This window comes from Megalobrama amblycephala, linkage group LG7 (genome assembly GCF_018812025.1).
Source record: "Megalobrama amblycephala isolate DHTTF-2021 linkage group LG7, ASM1881202v1, whole genome shotgun sequence".
NCBI lineage: Eukaryota > Metazoa > Chordata > Actinopteri > Cypriniformes > Xenocyprididae > Megalobrama > Megalobrama amblycephala.
The window spans coordinates 44,436,582-44,460,721 of NC_063050.1; the positions used below are offsets into that span (position 1 = coordinate 44,436,582).

A 24,140-nucleotide genomic window follows, 5' to 3' on the forward strand; every position below is an offset into this window, starting at 1 on the left:
TGACGCTCTGGTCTTAATCATAAACGTGTAGTACGAGTTAATCGATGTCAGAGCGATTGTTGTCAATGACAAGCTTATGCTGGATCTAAAGTCATGGCGCTGATCGGCAGAAGTTGTGGCGCTGCGGGTCGATATTCTTCTAAACATTTGTTTTTACAATCAAAATGCTTTGAGGCGTCTATTGTAAGCGATTTCTACGTTCTGTTTTAGTGTAATAACTGACTGTACTAAAATATAATGTCAAATAGTTAAGTGCTATCTGTCGGTGCTCTACCGGTGCAGGCCAGTAACTTACAGAAGTTGATGCAGTATAACAGTATAATGTCCAACGATTTAATATATATTAAAAAAGTTTTTGTTTTTTTCTACGCATATTATGCTGAGTTAACGGAACTGGTACATAATGATATTAGTATAGAAGTTTTTAAATTGAAGTCACGCTGGAGTGCCTTGTGTTTATGGTCGCAGGTTTACTGTAACAGACTGACCACTGCTGCCAACACATCATCCACACTCACTGAGAGGAAGAAACACATGAAAGAGGATGGACTGAACCTCCAGGACTTCATATCAGGAGAACTGTCAGAAAAGACCAAGTGGGAGGAATACAGAGGAAACCTGAAGAGAGAGAAGGGAGAAAGGTAAACGTATGGAAACCACTTTAACACTTTCATTAGTAATAGTTTGGATCTTGTAAAGTTACTAACATTTAGTGGTGTTTTGGACATGCACCATGGTATTCCAGGGTCCTTCGAAGAATGAATTTCCTGCATGAATATGGAAATCTTTCAGTACCATGTTTTCTATCAAAGTGTCATGGTATTACAATGGCCATCAATACTACACCAATACCACCAAAGTAAAAAAAAAAAAAAATAATATTAGAGTTTTTTATTTTATTTATGATTTTGTTTACAGTGATCACTCTGCAAAGATCATTTAATCATTTTATCAGTGTTGTCCAATTATGCCTTTGGACACATATATAAAGTTATATATAGTTGTTAATAAACGGCACATAAAGTATGATATGGTTCGAAAATGGCGCTCATACCCAAGGAGAAAAAACACACCCCAATTTTATTCAGGGGTCCAAACTGAGCAAAATATGCAACTTGGTGCAGTTGCTGATATTTATATGGCCAAAAGGTAAAATTCTGATAGCTTGTAATGTATGTCAATGAGATCTTTGAAACCGTATAGCATCCTACTTGCATAAAATGCATATAAATATCAGTTATTATTCTATTTCTCCCAATAATATGTCTTAGTAAGATATTTAAATGTTTAGCTTTATGATCAGAACTGTAGTTTTTTATTGTGGGGGGAAAAACATATAATACAATGCAATAAAATACAATGATGATTGAGAGATGTACAAATAACCATTCCTCAAAAGCCTGGTGTATCATATTTGATATATTTTTTGGTACATTTTAACATAATTTTCTTAAAAAATGAATTAAAAAAAAATGATGTATGGATAATCAAGTAAACCTAAGTTGCTTCAGTCCAGTAAGAATTCATTTTAAAATATCACTAACAATATAACAGTTTTACTTGTGTATGTTTTACTTTTATAAAATCAGTAAAGATTTCACAGCAAAAAGACGTTGTACCATCACCTGAAGGGGAAAGTTTTTAGAAATCTACAAAAACGCCTTTTAAAGTATTAATTATTAATCAAATGACAGAATTCATGTAGTAGATTGTGTGCAACAGGTTTTTCAGCAAAGTTTTGATTACATCGATAATTTAGAGGGCCTAGAAATTAATTTGTGTATCAAGTATGATACAGTAAGCTTTAAAGGGTTAACATGCAATACTTTTTATGATAGACAGCTACCTCATAACAAAACATAAAATATATAAGTATAAATTCCAGTTCACAGGATTTAGAGGATTAGTCCACTTTTAAATAAACTTTTCCTGATAATTTACTCACCCCCATGTCATCCAAGATGTTCATGTCTATCTTTCTTCAGTCGAAAAGAAATTAAAGTTTTTGATGAAAACATTACAGGATATTTTTCCATATAGTAGACTTCAATGGGCACCAAACAGTTGAAGGTCAAAATTAGTTTCACTGCAGCTTCAAATTGTTCTACACGATCCCAGATGAGAAATAAGGGTCTTATCTAGTGAAACCATCGCTCATTTTCTGAAAAAAAAAAAAAAAAGAAAATTATATAAGTTTTAACCATAAATAAATAAATCTTGAACTAGCTCTCTTCTTCTTCTCTATTAGAATTCCGGCAGTGTAGACGCTGCTAAGTGTATTACTGCCCTCCACAGGTCAAAGTTTTGAACTAATTTTATATGCAATATGATAGTATATAACAATTAGTTCAAACTTTGACCTGTGGAGGGCAGTAATACACAGTGTCTATACTGCCGGAATTCTAATAGAGAAGAAGAAGAAGAAGAGAGCTAGTTTAAGATGAGTATTTATGGTTAAAACTTATACAATTTTCAATTTTTTTCAGAAAATGAGCAATGGTTTCACTAGATAAGACCCTTATTTCTCATCTGGGATCATGTAAAACAATTTGAAGCTGCAGTGAAACTAATTTTGACCTTCAACTGTTTGGTGCCCATTGAAGTCTACTATATGGAAAAATATCCTGTAATGTTTTCATCAAAAACTTTAATTTCTTTTCGACTGAAGAAAGATAGACATGAACATCTTGGATGACATGGGGGTGAGTAAATTATCAGGAAAAGTTTATTTAAAAGTGGACTAATCCTTTAACCAGTTGTTTATTTTCCCAGGCTAAGGCTACCACCATGGCTAAAGACAGAGATTCCTATAGGAAAGAACTACAACAAACTGAAGAACACGCTTAGAGAACTGAACCTACACACAGTGAGTGGCTGAAAACATGCCTGACATTTCAACTCCTTCACACAATTTTTTTTGATACAGTGGTGACAATTTTATAGTTCAATGAAAGGAATAATTCTTTCAAAAATAAAAATTCATGTCGACATTCATTTCATTTAACTATAACGTCTGTCTTGAAACACAACAGGAGAAGTTTAGTAGAATGTCAGAACAGCTTTTTTCAGTACAATGAAAGTGGAAGAGAACCAGGGGCTGTCAAGCTACAAAAAGAACAAAAATGCACGATAAAGCAATAAAAGTTGTTTATACGAGCACTATATGAAGTACACTACCATTCAAAAGTTTAGGGTAATTTTTTTTTTTTAATTATTTTTAATGTGAAGTATTTCTGCGAAACTAGCTGAATTACAAAAAAAGGCATATATTCAAACAACCTTGCAAACTGACTGTAACGAAGGTTCTTGTGTAATGGGAAGGAAGAGGACAGGGATCGGCTTTGGGCTGCTGACAGTCTTTATTCTCACCCCGAAGTTCTGGCTGCATAGATTTTTAAATCCCCGTATCCGCTTACAAATATATATATATAATCTATTTTTAATCTCTATAATAAAAATGTATAATTCAGATTTTGATCTCCATATGCATTTACATATATTATATATATCTTCCAAGGGGTTTTTTCCCTCCTAGGACTTTTTTCCCACGCTGGGTTTTCTCCTAGGGGGTTTTTTCCACCCCTGGGAGTCAGCCGACATTGGCTTAATGTAGCACCATCTTGTATATGTTACATATTACCACGCTTGTTTGTACAGCTTATTTTTTAACCACTTCCCTTTTTTTCTGTGCGTCTAATATGTAAAGCTGCTTTGAAACAATTACCAATTGTAAAAGCGCTATATAAATAAATTTGACTTGACTTGACTTGACAGAGAAAAATATCAAACACATAAACAAAAAGACGGTGCAACGCACACTCAATAATTCCACATCCAAGGACGGGCTTCACTGCATGAAACGAGCACAGCTCACTCAGTCTGACTGTCAGCAGTCCCTCTCTCTCTCACAAGCTCCTGCTTCTCCTGGCGTTTTATCCTGTCTCCACGCCAATTACTGGAACGAGAAACAGGTGTTCGTGATTTACATTCAACCCGTTCAATCACCGCACATCCCCAGACACTCCCTCCTGTTGCAGACCCCGCTAAACCACGCCCCCCTCGCCACATACCCCCACCGCCCGACTCAGGCCGGGGACCGCACCCAGCCCCCTGTCCGACGCGTCTGTCTGCAACAAAAAGGGGAGAGAGAAATCAGGGGAATGAAGTAATGGCCCGCCACATAAAGCAGCCTTCACCTGGGTGAAGGCCTGCTGGCACAGCTCCGTCCACTGGACCGTATCTGGTGCATCCTTTTTAGTCAGATCAGTCAACGGGCTGGTGAGGTCCGAATAATTAGGAACAAACCTCCTGTAATATCCCGCCAGCCCGAGGAACTGTCTGACCTCCTTTTTGGTCTTGGGACGCGGACAGGTTGCAACCGCTGCTGTCTTATCAATTTGGGGACGCACCTGTCCATATCCCAAGTGGAAGCCCAGATACCTTACTTCCACGCGCCCAATTGCGCACTTCTTCGGGTTGGCCGTGAGCCCAGCCCCTCTCAGCGACCTCAGGACAGCCCTCAAATGCTGCATATGCCGCTGCCAATCGTTACTAAAAATAATAATGTCATCCAGATAGGCAGCCGCATACGCAGCATGGGGCCGTAAGATCTTGTCCATGAGTCGCTGAAAGGTAGCCGGTGCCCCGAACAGCCCGAACGGAAGGGTCACGAATTGGTGTAATCCAAACGGCGTCGTGAAAGCGGTCTTTTCTTTGGATAATGGAGACAAGGGGATCTGCCAATACCCTTTCGTTAAGTCCAGTGTCGAATAAAAGCGAGCTGTACCAAGCCGGTCAAGCAATTCGTCCACACGCGGCATTGGATACGCGTCGAATTTCGACACTGCATTCACCTTGCGATAATCCACACAGAACCGCACTGAGCCGTCCGTTTTGGGAACCAAAACTATCGGGCTCGCCCAGTTACTGCTGGATTCCTCTATTACCCCCATTTCAAGCATTGCCTCTAATTCTGCCTGAACCACTTTTTTTTTGTGTTCAGGTAACCTATACGGCCGGCTGCGAATCACCACGCCCGGCTCTGTCTCGATGTGGTGCTGAATGAGGTCAGTACGGCCCGGTAGGGGAGAGAACACGTCGGCAAACTCAGCCTGTAATTTGGAAACATCAGTGAGCTGTGAGGGCGAAAGGTGATCTCCCCCCGGGGCCAGAGCGAGGGATTGTTTTTTTACATTCGCCTCTGGCCCGAGATCATCCTCTCCGCTAATCACCGTCGCCAGCATCACTGACTCCGCCTCACTCCACTTTTTCAGGAGGTTGAGGTGATAAATTTGACGTGCCCCTCTCCTGTCGGACCGTATTACTTCATAATCGAGATCACCAACTCGCCGTGTGACCTCAAAAGGTCCTTGCCACTTCGCCAGTAATTTTGAGCTTGACGTGGGGAGTAACACGAGTACTTTCTCTCCCGGTGTAAATTTACGCAGATTAGTTCCCCTGTCATACAACCGGCACTGTCTGTCCTGGGCTTGTAACAAATTCTCCATAGATAGCCGCCCCAAAGTGTGGAGTTTTGTTCTCAAGTCCAGCACATACTGAATTTCATTTTTCGATTGAGATGGTCCGTCCTCCCAAGACTCTCTTAGGACATCCAACACCCTGCGGGGGTGGCGCCCAAAGAGAAGCTCGAAGGGGGAAAACCCCGTGGAGGCTTGCGGGACCTCTCGCACAGCGAACAACAGGGGTTCCAACCATTTATCCCAATTTTTGGCGTCTTCTTGAACGAACTTACGAATCATGGATTTAAGCGTGCGATTAAAACGTTCGACCAACCCGTCCGTTTGTGGGTGAAAGACGCTGGTTCGAATCGATTTAATGCCCAACAATTCGTACAGTTCGCGTAGCGTACGTGACATAAACGCCGTGCCTTGATCAGTGAGGATTTCTTTCGGAATCCCCACTCGGGAGATTAAACTGAAGAGGGCGTCCGCAACACTCTTAGCGGAAATGTTGCGGAGAGCCACTGCTTCTGGATATCGTGTTGCATAATCCACAATGACTAATGCAAAACGATGCCCTCTCGCTGATCGCTCTAATGGCCCGATGAGGTCCATGCCAATTCGTTCGAAGGGGACCTGCATTAATGGAAGGGGGCGCAAAGGCGCTTTTGGAGTGGCCGGGGGATTTACCAGCTGACATTCACGACAAGACGCGCACCACCTGCGCACGTTCTCGTGAATGCCCGGCCAAAAGAATCGGGCCATGAGGCGATTTAGTGTCGCTGTTTGTCCTAAGTGTCCAGCCATTGGGTTAGAGTGAGCCGCATGGAAAAGCATTTCCCTGTGGCTCTTTGGTACTAATAACTGGGTTGTATCCTCTTTTGACTGAGTGTCTTGGGTCACTCGATACAACCTATCTTTAATAATCGCAAAATAGGGATAAGTCAGTGGTCGTCCAGGCTGGAGAGGCTGACCGTCGATCATGCTGACCCTCTCAAACGCATTTTTCAGCGTGTCATCGTGAGACTGCTCCAGGGGGAAATCATCACGGTCCGAGAGAATCAGTCTCCCGACCCCGCTCTGTTCCCCTGAGGCAGTCACCACTGGTCCCCGGTCAGTCTCCCCCGCCTGCACTCGCACTTCCTTTCCCCGCGCACATTTACTCCAAGAGGCACCCGAGCATAAATGTCCCAATAATTTATTAAATGCGGGCCAATTCGGATTAACTGCCACCTCCACACTATGCTTTTGACCCCTAAATAGAATCCCGACTGACACCAACGGATAACTCGCGATATCCCCGTGCACACACCGTACCTTAACCATGCGGCCTGTATCCAATGCCCCGGATGAAATCAGGCTTTGATGCACGGAGGTTTGGTTACAACCTGAGTCCACCAAAGCCTGATATGTACCCCCCTTGATACTCACTGGTATCTGGTATTGACCAGCTTGACCGGGGGCGACCTGCAGGTCGTCCGGGACCCGGATCAATGTCCCCACCTCCATCACTGGACACCGGTCTATGAAGTGATCCGGGTCCCCGCAACGCCAACAGGCCGGCCCAGACCTGCCCGCCGCTCCAGTGGCGGAGAACGGGCCGAATGACTGGCGTGGAGAGAGGGGAGAAGCAGGCGCGGGGTCCAGCCCGGCGGTGGCCAGTCCCGCCCCCCTGGGCGGGGCTCTTGGCGCCACGAACTGCCGAGAATCCGTTCCACCCCGCCCCCGGGGCGGAACACGAGGCGAGCCGGGCGGACGGGACCTAGGTAGAGGGACAGGTTTCGAGAGAGAGAGGGGAGGAAGAGAGGGAGAGAGAGAGACAGATGGCAGGGGTTTGCCGACCCCTGGGCACGCCACCAAGTGGTCCTCCGCCAATTGGATGGCCGAATCCAGCGACGTGGGCCGGTGGCACTGGACCCACTCGGCGGTCTTCTTCGGGAGCCGAGTGGTGAACTGTTCCAGCACCACGCGATCGATCATCTGCTCCACGTCGCCTCCGTCGGCCATCAGCCATTTGCGGCGCGAGTCCCGGAGCTGTTGGGCCAACACGAAGGGCCGGCCCGCCTCCCCCAGCTCCAGAGATCGGAAGCGCTGACGGTGCTGCTCGGGGAGCGGCCGACCCGCTGCAGGATGGCCCTCTTGAGGTCGTTGAAGACCAGGAGGTTCTGGATGGGCAGCTGCTGCGCTGCCACCTGCGACTCGCCCGAGAGCAGCGGGACGAGCCGCATGGGCCACTGGTCCCGGGGCCAACCTGACACCTCAGCAGCCTTTTCAAACAGGTCCAGGAAAGCCTCCGGGTCATCTTGCGGGCCCATCTTCTGCAGTGGCAGCTGGAAGAGGCCAGCAGCTGCCGCGCTGGTCTCCGCGGGAACCTCCCGGTCTATCCAGCTCCGGAACCTCTCGCGGTCCTCCTGCTGGCCCTGGATGATCGCCTCGAAGCGGCGTTCCTGGTCATTTCGAAGATCCAGCAGGGCCCGATGTTGTTCTTGATGAAGGACCGCGAGGGATGCGATGATGTCCGCAAACGGCTTTCCAGCGGCGGGGGATGCCTGCATGGCGGCGGCTTCCGTCTTCCTTCCCGGGTTTCGGCACCAGTGTAACGAAGGTTCTTGTGTAATGGGAAGGAAGAGGACAGGGATCGGCTTTGGGCTGCTGACAGTCTTTATTCTCACCAGAGAAAAATATCAAACACATAAACAAAAAGACGGTGCAACGCACACTCAATAATTCCACATCCAAGGACGGGCTTCATTCCATGAAACGAGCACAGCTCACTCAGTCTGACTGTCAGCAGTCCCTCTCTCTCTCACACGCTCCTGCTTCTCCTGGCGTTTTATCCTGTCTCCACGCCAATTACTGGAACGAGAAACAGGTGTTCGTGATTTACATTCAACCCGTTCAATCACCGCACATCCCCAGACACTCCCTCCTGTTGCAGACCCCGCTAAACCACGCCCCCCTCGCCACACTGACATTTCTTGCATTGTAACTCCCCTAACTGACATTAGTGCAGATTGTACATCACAATCGTAGCTCTCTCAGGTGCTTGTGAAGGTATGTCTCAACAGGTAAAAGCAGACTACTTTCAATAAAAGGTCCAACATATTAGGAATACTTTTAGCTGTGTTGCTATGTGTCATGAGTAAGCATGAGACTTCTTAAGAAATCTTGCCGATCTTAAACTTTTGAACGGTAGTGTATATAGCTATGTAGTAGTGTGATAAACAGACTTTATATTGCTACCCACTGAAAATCCATTTTTCTTGCATGTAAAAGAGAAACTTGGACATTCTGATATGAATAACTCATTTTGTGTTTCACGGTAGAAAGAAAGTTTCAAAAGATATAAGGGGAGATGCTTATAGACCAAGGTTACATGAATTATACACTCTTACTTTTGTTACAGGTCTGCGAGGAGGCCAGGTGTCCAAATATTGGGGAATGCTGGGGGGGAGGAGAGTATGCCACTGCCACAGCAACCATTATGGTGCGTGTATTTGGTCTGAAAAACACCCACAAACATCCAAGGATAATATCTCAATGTTATGGTCTTTCGAACTGTATTTTTTCCAATTTTGATTCTGCTTGATTTTCCATACTCTTTCCGTAGTTAATGGGGGACACATGCACACGTGGCTGTAGGTTTTGTTCAGTTAAAACGGCGAGACGTCCTCCACCTCTTGACCCTGACGAGCCATATAACACAGCTAAAGCCATCGCAGCATGGGGACTGGACTATGTAGTCCTCACATCAGTGGACAGAGATGGTGAGGAAACATGAAAACGACAACAAACCAAAATTAAACATTCTGAGAAATACCTTCACAGGCACATATTTCTTTCTTGTTGACATATTTGCTTTTGGAACGAGAATATTGATTTTTTTTTTTTTTTATCCATGGTTTAATGCTTACTAGTCATTTGGAAGTTATATGTGTAGGAGGGGCATTCTCTGTCTAGAACGCATCTGATTAGAAGAAAATCTGTGTAGTGCAGGATGAGTCATCAATATTTTTGGTCTGTTTTCCCAAAAGAGAAAGACTGTTAATTTTAAATGTGTATATCTGTTAAAAATGTTTATGTACATGGCAAACAGACATGGTCCAAGAAGAACAAAACTCTAATATTGTTTTCATGGGTCTTTAAAATTCTCCATTGTATTATAATATTTCCTTATTCATCATACCATATTTTTATTGTGCTGGACAGACATTCCTGATGGTGGGGCTGAACATTTTGCAAAGACTGTCTCCAGCCTTAAAGAAAGGTACAGAGATTACTCTGTTTTTTTTGTTTTTTGTTTTTTGTTTTTTTTAGAATCAACTCATTTGTCTGTTTCTCTCATCCATTCTCTCTTAGGAATCCTAACATCCTGGTAGAGTGTTTGACTCCTGATTTCCGTGGTGATCTGGCAGCAGTGGAGAAAATTGCTTTGTCTGGGCTTGATGTTTATGCTCACAATGTAGAGACGGTTAGAGAACTACAGAGGTTGGTGCATTTTACTGTCACGGTCTGGATCTTGTGTGCTGTCATGTCTGTTACAGCAGCATTTTTCTTATATTTGTGTTTTTTTAGGAATTCTTTTTAATGCAGTTTGTAAAGTTATTTGTATTCTATTTATTTTTTTCTATTTTATTTGTAGTATATACAGTCACCACCAGATGGCAGAAATATCTAGTCCATCTTACCAAGTGAATTAGTAACAGTAGCTCTCATCCTGTTGTTCAATGCTTGGAGATTTCATTGCAGATTTCATTTTCATCTTTGATCTTTTACCTTAAGGCATGTGCGTGACCCTCGTGCAAACTTCGACCAATCACTGAGTGTTTTACGACATGCTAAAAAGGTGAAATCCAGTGTGCTCACAAAGACTTCCATCATGTTGGGTCTCGGAGAGACAGATGCACAGATACATGCTGCTCTGAAAGGTAACGTGCAGTAACCTACACTAATCATACCAGACTTACACATGCATTCTTTTTATATCACAGGAGGTAAATAAATATGCATATATTAGCATATGAGAGTTCTTTGTGTTCTTGCAGAATTGAGGGACTCTGAAGTGGACTGTCTAACACTGGGCCAGTACATGCAGCCAACAAAACGCCACCTCAAGGTACTACAACAAAACACAATGATAAAACAACCGAGCTCTGTCTTAAGGCCCATTCACACCAAGAACAATAACTATACAGATAACTACAGCCAGAGCCGGCCCTAGCTTTGATGGGGCCCTAAGCAGAATTTCATTTGGCGGCCCCTCGGTTAAAATAACTTATGATAAATGGTATCTTCTTATATAAAAAAATAAATGTAAATGTATAAAAAATATACCCTTAAAGCTTTTGCCCTCACACAAAAAGGTGGATTCCTATTGCAATGACTAGATTTCACCTACAAAAATTTGCAAAACAATATTAATATGACTATACATTAAGTAATCTGTTTTAGATAACCCCACCTTAAATGGCACATAGAAACAAAACAAACTGTGATTGGCCACTTTACATATTGGTCAGATCTAAGTAGTTCTCAGAAAGAATAAGCCTTAATGAGGACCAGATTTTACCCAAGTGAAAAGTCTTTCATGACTAATAATTCAAAAGCAACTGGCTTCCTGTTTCATACATCATTTTAGTTTCATTCTGTTACGTCACACACATAACACGCTTTAAGATTAGCACCTTCTTGAACACATCAGCCTTAAAGTGTGTTTCTGATTGAAGGTGGAAGAATATGTTACTCCTGAGAAGTTTGCATACTGGGAGAAGGTTGGCCAGGAGATGGGCTTTGTCTACACAGCCAGTGGGCCGCTTGTGCGCTCCTCTTACAAAGCAGGTAAACTGAGTACATGTTTAAATTTATAAAACTTTATATAATACCTAGTGTAGATAATGTTATCCATTAGCATTACCATTCTTCTCAATATCTATGTTTCCATCCAAAGTTTTGAATTTAACTAATGTGCAAAGTAAAGCACCATTTCCATCCTGTGTGTTCAAGAGAACAAAATCTTCACTTCCTGGAAAATTGCCCCAAAATATCTGTAATAAGAATGGAAGTTGCTGCCATCGGGGAAGCAACTTTGGCTATTTTTTCCTAGATGCCTGCTGTTTGGGAATGCAATCATGTGGAGAGAGTTCTGGGAGATCATTATGTTCAATCATTCTGATGACAGACTTTGGCTTATTTCAGAATGACCAAACTAACATTTGAGATGTTGTGCCATGAAATTGGTCAGCTGGTTAGTCCAGTTATCTAATCACATGCGTTTTTTTGTTGCACATTGAGGGATTTATTCAGTATATATGTGACCCTGGACCACAAAACCATTCATAAGTCGCACAGGTATATTTGTAGTAGTAGCCAACAATACATTGTATGGGTAAAAATTATTGATTTTTCATTAGGATATTAAAGGTGATAAAGAGGATCTTTTCGTCGACTGAGAAACCAAAGACTGTTACTGAGTTTTTGAAATGAGCGCATGCGTAAGAACAACCCCCCTCCTTTCGAGGGAACGCCTCCCAAAACTCGTGCCACGAGTATTGGAACACAAGTGTTTACCACCGGAATTCGCTGTATCGTGTTAGTGGATTCATTATGTCGGACTCACCGCAGGTAACTCATAATCTGCAGTTGTTACTCCTGTCTCCGGACAAAAACATTGCACACGGTGCCTGTGGAGTGTGGAAAGTTACTGGAGCGCACAGCCGCACTCGTCTCTCACAAGGAACGTCACGGCAGTGATTGACAAGCCAGAGGGCCAATCCGCGCACGTCTCTCACAAGGAACGTCATGGCAGTGATTGACAAGCCAGAGGGCCAATCGTTTACGCGATGATCGCGTAAACGATTGGCTGATGTTTTTAAGGCCCTACCTCGTGCGCAGATGATGTATATTAATATTATTCCTTTCAGTGCACCTAATAAATAGTCTTTTATCAGTTAGTAAAGACAGTTTCAAGTAATATTGCAAAAATGTATAAAACAAAACATCCTCTTTAGCACCTTTAAGTAAAGATCATGTTCAATGAAGATATTTTGTAAATTTCCTACCATAAATATATCAAAAATTTATTTTTGTAAGTGGATATTAAGCATTGCTTAGGACTTCATTTGGACAACTTCAAAGGCAATTTTCTCAATACTTTGATTTTTTTTTTTCACCCTCAGATTCCAGATTTTCAAATAGTTGTATCTCGGCCAAATATTGTCCTATCCTAACATTCCATAAATCAATGGAAAGCTTATTTATTCAGCTTTCAGATGATGTTTAAATTCAAATTTAAAAAAAAAAAGATGACTTATGACTGGTTTTGTGGTCCAGGGTCACATGTGTGTTTCCATTGTAGTTTATGTGCATGTCTTCTTATCGGATAAAAAATTATTTACCCAAATTGAATGTGTACGTTTGTTTATGCGCATTGTTAGAAATTATTCGCATTCTTGTCGTTTCCATATCCCAAAATTCTCATAAAAAATGGGAGATGGAAAGCTAATGACAGTTGGTGCAAGCAAATTTAAGTATGTGATTTTTTTTTTTTTTTTTTTTTTTTTTTTCCAAACTGCCATCTTTTTACATGGGGCAACAACATTTATATGAATAAAAATAAATATTTGCTATATGTTGCTTGAAAAAAAAAAAAAATCTACTTTTGAATAGATGTCAGTTCTTTTACAACAAGATGGTATAGTTTCGACCATCAAGGCAGCCAAACATTGACTCCATGTTTCAACTATCATGAAGCACACGTACTCGCACATACTGTAACATTATTTGTTTAAACGTATTGTCTCATTTTTTTTTTTTTTTTATATATTTCTTAGGTGAGTTCTTTTTGAAGAATCTGCTGGAAAAGAGAAAGACTGAAGACAGCACAGCAGCAGCAGAGTAAAACTGCTAAACACTACTTGTCTATCCTGTTTCACCCTCTCTTTCCCTACAGTATAAACAGTATTAAAGGGACAGTTCACCCAAAAATAAAAATTCTGTAATTATTTATTCACCCTCATTGTTTATTTGAATCATGCAGGTTTGGAACAACATGAGGGTGTGTGAATTTAATTTAGTAAATGTGAATTTTCATTTTTCATGAACTATGCATTCAAGTATACATATCACAAAATAAAATTATGTTGCAGTAACATTCTTCAAACATGTTTAAATGAACATATTGGATTGTTTTAGAAATGGATTAAAGGTTTGTATATTGTGCATCAACTAAGTAATATAGAGTATATTAAATTCAAACTTCTCAAAATACATGTCGGTTGTGCATTTTTATTTTAGCCATGGGTGTCTTCCATTATTTAAGCCTGTGAAATGAATAGACTGCTTCTTTCATTGGTCCATATTTATTTAAGAAATCTGTTTTCTGCAATCATTGTACATGACCATTACAAACCTGTACAGTAAGAGATGATTTTATAAAAGCTACAACTGTGACTCAATACAATAACTACTACACAGTGCAGGTCCAAAAATATATATCAAAAGATTAATAAATGATTACTGGGTGACACAAACCGCTATTTGCCAGTGGTCTCACATGCCTAATTTAAGGCTAATGTTTTACACTGTTTTTCATGTCCCACATGTGGCTTCTCTCTCAGACATCGCTCTCAAATGGGTAATTTTGCCACTAAAACCCATAACACTGATAATCGTAAATAATAATAAACTACTAAACAGTAGTGGAACGTTGAAATGCATTAACACCAGTTTTGTACAGTTAATATATATATAGTGTTTAAACATTTTTGCAAAATGGCACAGACATGACAACATTCTAAAAAAATTCTAAGAATCGTGATTTAAAAAAAAAACTAAGACATGGATGATAAAGTGTTTAAAACATTAAATCACTGCATTTTTGCCAACGGCCATGAGAGATAAAACTCAGTCTTAAAAACAACATTCTGAACACAGTTCAACACACACAGAACACATGAATTTTTACAGAGGAGTCTGTAGTTTTCCAGGAACGGTCTCACATTACTTTGGTTTTCTCAGAAAAAGACTTTAATCGGTGTAAAGTGCACATGCATGTGTGTGTGCGAGTCAGTGTCTTATGCTTTGGCTTTCTTGTTGGGTGGTTCATTGATTCGTGGAACTCCTCCAGATGGTGTGAATGGGATTCTAGTCGTTACCTTCTTCCCAATGGTCTCGATCTATGCAAAACACACAACATTAATACAAATACTAATACAAGGCTATATAAGAAATGTACAATAACAAATGCACAAAAAAATAAAATTTCGATGTCCACAAATCAATTTTATAGTACATTGAGTTTAATTTGTTGACACAGAACTCATGTTTGATGCGATAATTTCATCCTTACATCTTTACATCAGTGAATAAATATGTCGACCCCCCCTCTAACTCTTCTGTACTCTAATGGTCTGGTGAGTGAATTTTTGCTTAGCGTGCCAGAGGTTCAGGGTTCTAATCTGCCCTCGTATATACTTTTTCTCATTAAAACCAAGGTATTCATCAGCGATTGTTTATTAAGAGTAGGGACAAATGTTTGATCTTTGTTTTTATGATTTCACCGGAATGAATAGAGTGTCCGGAACAGCGTTAAAGCAGTAGAAGCACTCAACTATGTGAAAACTACTGTTGCCTTTCACCACTAATAACAGCAGCAATGAGCACTCATCATGATTTTAAAAACAACAGGTTTCAGTGCCAGATTGCCTCTTATTTAAAACACATGAACGAAATTAATACTCTGCTAGTCAACTGCTTCCTTTGAATTAGATACATGCATGCTAAGTGACATTTCAAAAAGTGGTGGGGACAATATCGGCCCAGGCAAAAAGTGGTGGGGACATGCAAATGATGCCTATGCAGCTAATTAAGTTAATAAAATTATAAGTCAGGCAGGTGGGTCCACCCATGAACATGTGCATAAATAACTACTGACCTGAAAGCCAAAGTTCTGTAGTTGGGGGTGCAGATGGTCCAGGACTCGTCGTCCATCAAAGATAAATGCTGGTTTCAACATCTTGTGATATATTTTCTCATAATCCAGATCCTAAAAACAAACACATGGAATAATTAACCATAAATTAAATAAGTAGCACAATGTACCATGGAATACTTTTTGGACAAATCATTTTTAAGTACCTTGTAGTACCATGTGTTCCATTATACAGTATATATGAAAATAGTAATAATCATACACTGGTGTTTATCAAAGTACCATGACAGGGCTCATCAGTAAGGAGTTCTTTGCCAATAAGATTTATATGTCGCCAATATTTTCACTGAAACCAACAAAAAATATATAATTTTTTATGAATTTAAATGTATAATTTTAAATTTACACTTGTAATATTATATTTACTTTTTTAACTTTGTATTTATTCTAAAATTATTTTAAAAAATATAAATTAGTATTATAAAAGTTTACGTATCTAAACATATAAATATATAAACCAAACATTTATTAATTTGCATTTATAACGTTTACATTTAAATTTCTAATTTCGTATTTATTCTAAAATAATTATTTAAAAACATAATTTAGTATTTTATATATAATTTAGTATTTATATATATATATATATATATATATATATACATATATATATATATATATATATATATATATATATATATATATATATATATATATATATATATATATATACACACATGTTAATGTATAAATGTAACACACACACACACACATATATATACATATATATATATATATATATATATATATATATATATACATATACATATATATATATACACATATACATATACATATATATATATATATATATATATATATATATATATATATATATATATATATATATATATATATATATATATATATATATATATATATATATGTGTGTGTGTGTTACATTTATACATTAACATGTAAATCAAACTCTGAATTATAGGGCATCACTGCCCTGAATTATATTGTTTTATTATTTCTAAGGAGTAAATACAATGTTCATTTTAACGGCACAACATGAGCACAAATGAACGGCACAGTTTTGGAACGATCTAGATGACATAGGGTGGAGAGTGATGTAACTGTTCCTAAAAAAGTATTTTTTCCCCATTATATTTAAGGTGGGGTAATAGTCAGGTTTTTTTATTTTTAAACCACAAAACACAATACAGGTTTAGTCCTATTTAGATGTCATGGAGTGGAGAGTGACGTCAAAGCTCACAAATTATATTTGTTATATCTGCTGAAGGAAAATAATTACAGTGTCTGTTTTAACGTCACAAACCGAGCACAAATGAACAGCCCCTATTTGGAGCGATTTAAACAACATAGGGTAAGGGTAGAGAGTGCTGCACACAAGAGTGTGTTTTCTGTGTGTGTGCCATTTACCTTAAACATGTCCCACTCCGTGCAGATGACAAGGGCGTGTGCATTTTCACACGCCTTGTAGGGGTCTGATGTCACTGTTACAAGATCAGACACTGCAGACAGAATGAGAGTCATGCCAAATTAGACAGAAACACACAGACAAACTTTGTCCTGCATTCCTAGACATGAGTTTCTGCCCTACATGAGATTCAGCATGACAAAGTCTTTCTCTCCTATCATTCAAAGAGACCTAAAGCACAGTTTTATCTGCTTAACACACATACCTCTTTCTGGGTTGTCTCCAGAGATGTGGGGTTGAGACAAGTCCTGAATTATCTGCTCCTTTAGCACTTTAGGGTCATAAATATGCAGCTTGGCTCCTTCGTCCATCAGATACTTAGAGATGTAGATACTAGACGACTCTCTGAAACACACATACACACAGACTTACAACACAAGATTCTCTTTTACAGACTAATTATGATTCCATGGAAAAAGGTTATTTTTGAATAAATATAAGCAAACTAGTAGAGAACAGTAACAGAAAATGCACTGCAGGTTATTTTGGTTAAAAGTATCTGCAAAATTCATCAAGTAAATATAAATCTGCAGTTATTTTTTTCAGTCAATTTAATGAAGCTGTTATAATATATCACAGTGGTGTCCAATTGACGGAGGGTGCATAAATCTTATTGTGAAAGCTCACTCAATTGTTTGGGTTATATTGTTTGAAGGAAAAAACAAACCAGTTAATATTGAGTAACTTACATTCAGAAAAAAATATCACCATTTAATTTTCCTATTTGAGCTACCAAAGAAAATACTTCTTTGCGCACCTCTGAGAAACACAAATTAGTCGTGTTTTCCAACTAATTTAATCACTGTATTTTTAAAGAATTGACTGAGTGAATAATTCAATGACTCACTTATAAAGTCAGTCATTTGTCACAACCTACTGGCGTATCAATGTAACTTGCAGAAAGTCACTGAAAAATCCCTACCACTAATACACAGGCTAACAGTCTGTCTGGAACGTTGCAAACAAAGACAAACGGAGTGAAAAAACAGTGAAAAAGTGGTGTTTGACTGAAGATCAAATTCCTCACCGGAACTAACTGTTATGTAATAAATAAATATGATTCTTCACAAGTTCTAATTCAGTAAATACAAAAGTAATTTTTTGACATTAACTCCTTTTGTACAAAAAGTCAGATTTCCTTCCTTGAGTTGATGCTGTACAGAACAAACGTAACATGATAACCAGGCTTTGTATAAACTTGTAGAGTTCATGTCACCTTAATCACTGCTGCCATTCAGAAAAGGTGGACATATCAAATACTAAAACATAGTACTAAAACATTCTGAAAATCATTTAACTTTGAGGGGGGGATAGCAAAACAGAATTTTTTGGAAATAGACTGTTGGACCCCACTGTATTATTAAATGGATTTATAATAAGCCTGTGTTCCTGCACCATTCCTAACTAAAAAAAATAAAATAATAAAAAATATATCCGTCACGATGCCTTGAATGGAGTGGGGGGGAGGGGAATCAGCTGAGTCAGTACACATGCAGAGTCATGTCTTGTCCTCATTGATTCTAGATAAAGGTCATGGGTGGGATGGGCATATTTAACATGTGCTATAGTGTTGGAAGTGTGCAGGTTTTTAAATAGGAGATAGTTCACACTGGGAAAAAAAAACTGTGTAACCATTACACAATTAAAGTTGATGATTAACTCATGCTCTGACTTCTTACAGTCTCTATGTTTTGTAGGTAAAAGAGAAAGACACAGCTTCTGACTTCTCACATATGTGATAAAGCTGTCATAAACAGAATTTACTGGTTCAAAGTGTCCCTGCATGTACCTGGTGTCTCCTGTGTCCTTTTTGAAGGAGAAACCTAACAAGGCAATTTTCTTCCCTGTAACCGTGTTAAACAGGCAGTCAATGATCCGACAGGCAAATCTCTTTCTCTGATATTCGTTCATGTCTATCACCTGTACATACAGAAATACAAAGTAAAACATTAGACACAAACAAAATAATTTAGATATCAAAGCATTACTATATGAAAGTTCATCGGAACTTACACTACACAAACAGTTTGAGGATAGTAAGATTTTTAAATGCTTTTTAAAGAAGTCTCTCATGCTCAACAAGGCTACATTTATTTGATCAAAAATGCAGTATAAAAATTGTAATATGCAGATTGGTGTTCAAGAAAGATTTCTTATTATTAAGAAGTTTGTTGAAACAGATCTACTTGATTCTCTGATAAACAGAAAGTTCAAAAGAACAGCATTTATTTGAAATAGAAATCTTTTGGAACATTATAAATGCCTATACTGCCACTTTTGATCAATTTAATGCATCCTTGCTGAATAAGAGTATTAATTTCCTTAAAAATAATAATCTTACTGACCCCAAACTTTTGAATAGTAGTGCAAGTCGGTAAAAAATCATCCCCATCACACAGTTCTCATATTCAAACTTGCTGTTTGTTCATATAACATCCATTGAACAAAGCGAACATATGCCACAAAGACTATTTAATAAGTATTCAAATTGAAGTTTACCTGTTGCCAGTATGAAGCAACCTCTGGGAGATTCAGTGCCTCGCACAGATACACCAAATTTAGCACATCCTTCTGAAAACAACTTCCTCCAAAACCTGATACAGAGACATACATATTAAGGTAACTGAAGCAAAACGTATTCTATTATATCATTTTGAGCACTTTTACGAAGCAAAAAGTACCAATAATGTGGAATTAAGATGGAGTAAAAACAAATGCACTGACCCACGCTGGCTTTGAGGAACTTGCTCCCAATGCGCTGATCCATGCCGATGGCTCTGGCCACCTCCTCAACATCCGCGCCAGTGGATTCACACAGGGCAGAGATGGAGTTTATACTACTGATGCGCTGAGCCAGGAATGCATTTGCTGCCTAAATGCGCATGTTTTTATACATCATAAAATATTAGTTGAATGAATTTTACATATCAAATCCAAGACTTGGCTACAAATTTAACTCATTGTTATCTTTAAGGGTGTGTTCACACTTGGCAGGTTTGGTTTTATTAAAAAGAACTCTGGTGTGATTGCTCTGTTCATCTGAACAAGTGTGAACGCTGTGTGAACAAGTTTAAACCATGGTTTGAACCCTTTTCAGGGGTCTTGGTCAACTTGTTTGGTCACACCACGGTTCAAACTTATTCACACAGCATTCACACTTGTTCGAATGTACTACACTAATTCATGCATCGCTTCTAAATGAACTCTCACCTTTCTCGTCATAGTCACGATTTTGTCCATTACAGTGTGATACTATATGTGTCCCCTCGCAGCAGATCTTTGTTTGTGTAACGGAGGAATTCCTGGTGCTGTTTTGACTCCTTTACACATTTTCTAAGTTCTCAGCTGGTAAAAATACCATTGTGTGTACGCACATACTATACAACAAGAACATTTAATCCAGCACACAGCATTGTTTTTGATGTTCCACCACAAAATATACGTCATAAAAGCATATATATATTTTTTTTGTATCTTTAGGTTCTGTGACTGTGAATGCCAAGCGAACCAGGACTAAATGTATCATTGTCTTTTTTGGTCCAGATCAAAAGATCCAAGAGAACCGAACTACAAGTGTGAACACACACTAATTATACATCTTACATTTACATACCAGTTTGGAAAGTTCAGAGGACCAGGTATTGGTGGTGATTATGCGTGATTTGGGGACCCAGTGCTCATAAACTGCACAAAGAGCATTAATAGCCCTTTGACCCTCTGGAGTCTCATCTCCACCAATCAGGACACGATCTGGGTCCTTCAGGTCCTTCACTGCTGTACCCTCTGCAAGGAACTCTGGGTTAGAGAGAACCTGTAATCAAAGGAGGGAAAAATGTTGTTTATTAACACAGCAGAACAGAATGAACTGTGAAAAATTCCCAAAGGTCCACAAACCCAGTTCACTTGAGAGAGGCAAAATCTTTGTAGAAAATCCCTTTCGAAACAACAGCCTAATCCTGATTACATTTACAAGTGGTTGTGTAAAAATGTCAAACTGATGTAGAAGCATATTTCACAACACAATGTAAAAGTAATTTGTGTGCATACACAAAATGTATTTACAGCATAAATTAGATGAACAGAAGGTTTAACAGCATGTATTTGAAATAGAAATTTCTATAAAGTAAAGGTCTTTACTGTCATTTTTGATCACTTAAATGTGAATGATTACAGTAATATTATATATTTATATACCATTTAACCTAAAATTTTGATATTAAAAAAAGCTCATGGACATGTTATTTGTCACCTTCCCCATATATCAGCACAGGAATATTTAGACGTTCACAAAAACACACCTGTAAGTTGAGGCTGGGTTTGGTGTTTGCATCAAATATCCTGCGGATGCTCTCAGCTGCACGGACCGGCACTGTGCTCTTCTCCGTAACAATTTTATACCCATCCGACACCTCCACGATGCGCCGTGCACATGCCTCAATAAACTTCAGGTCAGCAGCACGGCCTTTGCCCATACCGTACGTCTTAGTCGGGGTGTTTACCTAAGGAGAGAGATAAATATTATGGTTGGTGTGCAGACTTATATGCAAAACCACATTAAAATAGTTTGTTGCACTCACAGAAATAAAGACCAGATCAGCATCTTTAATGGCAGAGTCGATATCTGTGGAGAAGAAGAGGTTCTTCCCACGACAAGACAACACCACTTCATTCAGGCCTGGCTACAACAGCAAGAAAAAGAGACACATTTCAGGACTCATGCAACAAAGATTTCTCATTTTAAAAAAAACAAAACAAAAAAAACACTTTGAATTTCTGTCATCACTTACTAACCCTCAAGCTGTTCCAACCTATATGAATTTCTTTCTTCTGCTAAACACAAAAGAAGATATTTTGAAGAATATGGGTAACCAAACAGTTGATGGGTCCCACTGACTTCCAATGGGGCCCATCAACTATTCATACAGGTTTGGAAAAACTTGAGTAAATGATGACAGAGTTATCATTTTTGGGTGAACCATCTCTTTACACTAAATTTGTTATTAGCAAATGTACTATTTAATTATTTAAATATTTTTAATGAGAAAATATATGTGCGCACATTTAACTTGGATATAGTCAGTGTCCCGGTAGTGGGGGACACTTGGCTTTCTTTTTATTGCCGTTTTTCATCACATATTTTAGTAATAATCATCATAAATTAGGTATCATTCGAAAACTTAAACACTCAAAATTTGGAAATTGGACATTGCCTTACCAGGGAAACCGTACTTTAAATCCTTTTATTATTTAAAATATATATTCAGTTTTTGTGTTAAAATAATTTTTTTTTAAAATATGTAACGTTCTGTACTATTGTGATATGGTAAAACTTTTTTTTACACTTCCACTTTTTTTCTTTTTGCTTTCAAAAAAGATCTTCTTTAAAAATAGACAAACCTTAGGTCTGTATTCCAAAGCATTCATAAATTACAAGCATTTAAGTTCAGATCTATGCTCACAACGGGGGCGACAGTTTACATTTTAACCCTATTATTCCTTTTACATTCTTACCTCGTAGATGGGCAGGGTATCAGAGTTCCAGGCTTTGATCCGGGATTCATTAACATCCACCACTGTTACAGTGATCTCAGGACACATGCTGGCAATGACACTACATGTTGGACCACCAACATACCCAGCACCTATACAGCAAATCTTTTTAATCTGAAACATCTGAGAGGAGAGAAAGATGGAATCAAGGTGACAGTTTATGGCCATAAATTGTGTGCGACAGATTTTGTGAAGATTATGAATGGCCTCTTATTAACCAGCAGAATACAATTCATCCTCTTCAGCAGGGATCCTGAGGCTCCTGAGGAGATCAGTATCATATTACTAACCCCTGGGGGCATTAAAGGGATAGTTCACCCAAAAATGAAAATTCTGTCATCATTTACTCCCCCTTAAGTTGTTCCAAACCTGTATACATTTCTTTGTTGTGCTGAACACAAAGGAAGATATTTGAAAGAATGTTTGTAACCAATCAGACCTCACCCCCCATTTACTACCATAGTAGGGGAAACAAATATTATAATAGTCAAATGGGTGGCGAGACCTTTGTGTACAACAGAACAAACACATTTATACAGGTTTTGAACAACTTTAGGGTGAGTAAATGATGACAGAATTTTCATTTTTGGGTGAACTATCCCTTTAAGTAGTGATGAGAAGTCCGGCTCCTTTGCGACATTCGGTTCTTTCGAGCAGTTCGTCCCAAAATCTGATTCAGCGATACTTTTATACAATATGTAATATACTATATATTCAGCAATCTCTTGATAAATGTAATTAAATTCACAATCCTAAAATCAACTTTTGTCTCGTTTGTTTGTTACATTTGAAATAAAATTTTTAAAAATGTTACATTTTTAAAATTAATTATAAAATAAATTTGAATATTTAAATTTAAATAAATCCTTATATTCTCTGTTCAGCGGGCTGTTGACTCGACATCGACAATCGCTCAGACTGATTCAATCCGATTCGCGAATGAATCATTTAGAACCGTTTAGCGAAACGGAAGAATCGACTCAAAAGAATGAACCGTTAATGTAATTAATGTGTATGGCTCTTCTTGTAAGACTAATAATAACTAATAAAAAGAACCAGAAGTTGAAATTTAAAGATAGATAAAAGTGAACGCAATTATTAAGTTGTTGTTGTTGTTGTTTGCAAAAAGTTGTGTTGCCTGTCGACGCATTTAACATGTAAAATGTAATGAAATGTATTATTTATTATTTGACTGCTTATGTTCTCATAATGAATACATGATTATTTTAACTCTTTAAACTTTTATAACTGATCTGTTCAATCATTTAAGTTATAGATTTAACGTACAGAATATGATCAGTTCAGATTCTGTATTATAGCTTCAATCACAAAAACACAATTTTAAATGATTTCAGTAAGATCCACTTTAAAATATTTTTAAATAAATAGCTATACTACAGACTTACCTTGTCTCACAGTGAAGTTCTTCAGTTAAAACACTCCTCTGTGGGACTCCGGGAAGTATGCAGGTAACGTTAAGGTTCCTCCGTCTAAGGGTGCCTTGTTCCCGAATGAATAAAACTACTATATCTCCTTGATACATAAACTCACGAAGAACACACACACACATTCATTCACTCACTCGTACACGCACACCCACACACCCACCGGGAGGAGGATAGCAACGTAAACACTTCAGAGAGGGGAGGGCAGGGGCGTCTGCTTCCGGGGCATGAGAACTTTTCAAAATAAGAGCCTC

The 24,140-nt window shown here is 38.8% G+C and overlaps 2 protein-coding genes across 2 annotated transcripts; one reads left to right on the plus strand and one right to left on the minus strand.

Annotated features, from left to right (window-relative positions):
- The first annotated feature begins 22 nt into the window (after positions 1 to 22).
- Positions 23 to 13,724, plus strand: lias (lipoic acid synthetase). Its single transcript, XM_048197678.1, has 11 exons — positions 23 to 183; positions 469 to 641; positions 2,773 to 2,866; positions 8,866 to 8,946; positions 9,070 to 9,226; positions 9,669 to 9,726; positions 9,819 to 9,947; positions 10,242 to 10,387; positions 10,505 to 10,575; positions 11,186 to 11,297; positions 13,289 to 13,724. Exons 1-11 carry the CDS (start codon positions 94 to 96, stop codon positions 13,354 to 13,356), a joined length of 1,179 nt encoding a protein of 392 aa, XP_048053635.1. The 5' UTR covers positions 23 to 93; the 3' UTR covers positions 13,357 to 13,724.
- A 76-nt stretch (positions 13,725 to 13,800) lies between these two features.
- ugdh (UDP-glucose 6-dehydrogenase) lies at positions 13,801 to 24,121 on the minus strand. The gene is made up of 12 exons (XM_048197677.1): positions 23,848 to 24,121; positions 22,403 to 22,564; positions 21,469 to 21,570; positions 21,190 to 21,390; positions 20,505 to 20,702; positions 19,616 to 19,763; positions 19,391 to 19,485; positions 18,681 to 18,811; positions 17,097 to 17,236; positions 16,834 to 16,925; positions 15,391 to 15,501; positions 13,801 to 14,632 (listed from the first exon to the last, which is right to left on the minus strand). Exons 2-12 carry the CDS (start codon positions 22,562 to 22,564, stop codon positions 14,531 to 14,533), a joined length of 1,482 nt encoding a protein of 493 aa, XP_048053634.1. The 5' UTR covers positions 23,848 to 24,121; the 3' UTR covers positions 13,801 to 14,530.
- Between the last annotated feature and the right edge of the window lie 19 nt (positions 24,122 to 24,140).

Bases quoted from the DNA above. Each gene is read 5' to 3' on its own strand.
- lias (XM_048197678.1), top strand. From the start codon at position 94: ATGGCGCTGATCGGCAGAAGTTGTGGCGCTGCGGGTCGATATTCTTCT. The intron at 9,227-9,668 runs GTGAGGAAACAT...TGTGCTGGACAG, and splicing joins CACATCAGTGGACAGAGATG to ACATTCCTGATGGTGGGGCT. The intron at 11,298-13,288 runs GTAAACTGAGTA...TATATTTCTTAG, and splicing joins GCGCTCCTCTTACAAAGCAG to GTGAGTTCTTTTTGAAGAAT.
- ugdh (XM_048197677.1), bottom strand. From the start codon at position 22,564: ATGTTTCAGATTAAAAAGATTTGCTGTATAGGTGCTGGGTATGTTGGT. The intron at 18,812-19,390 runs GTAAACTTCAAT...CTGTATGTACAG, and splicing joins TTGCTTCATACTGGCAACAG to GTGATAGACATGAACGAATA. The intron at 17,237-18,680 runs GTACATGCAGGG...TGTGTGTTTCAG, and splicing joins AAGGACACAGGAGACACCAG to AGAGTCGTCTAGTATCTACA.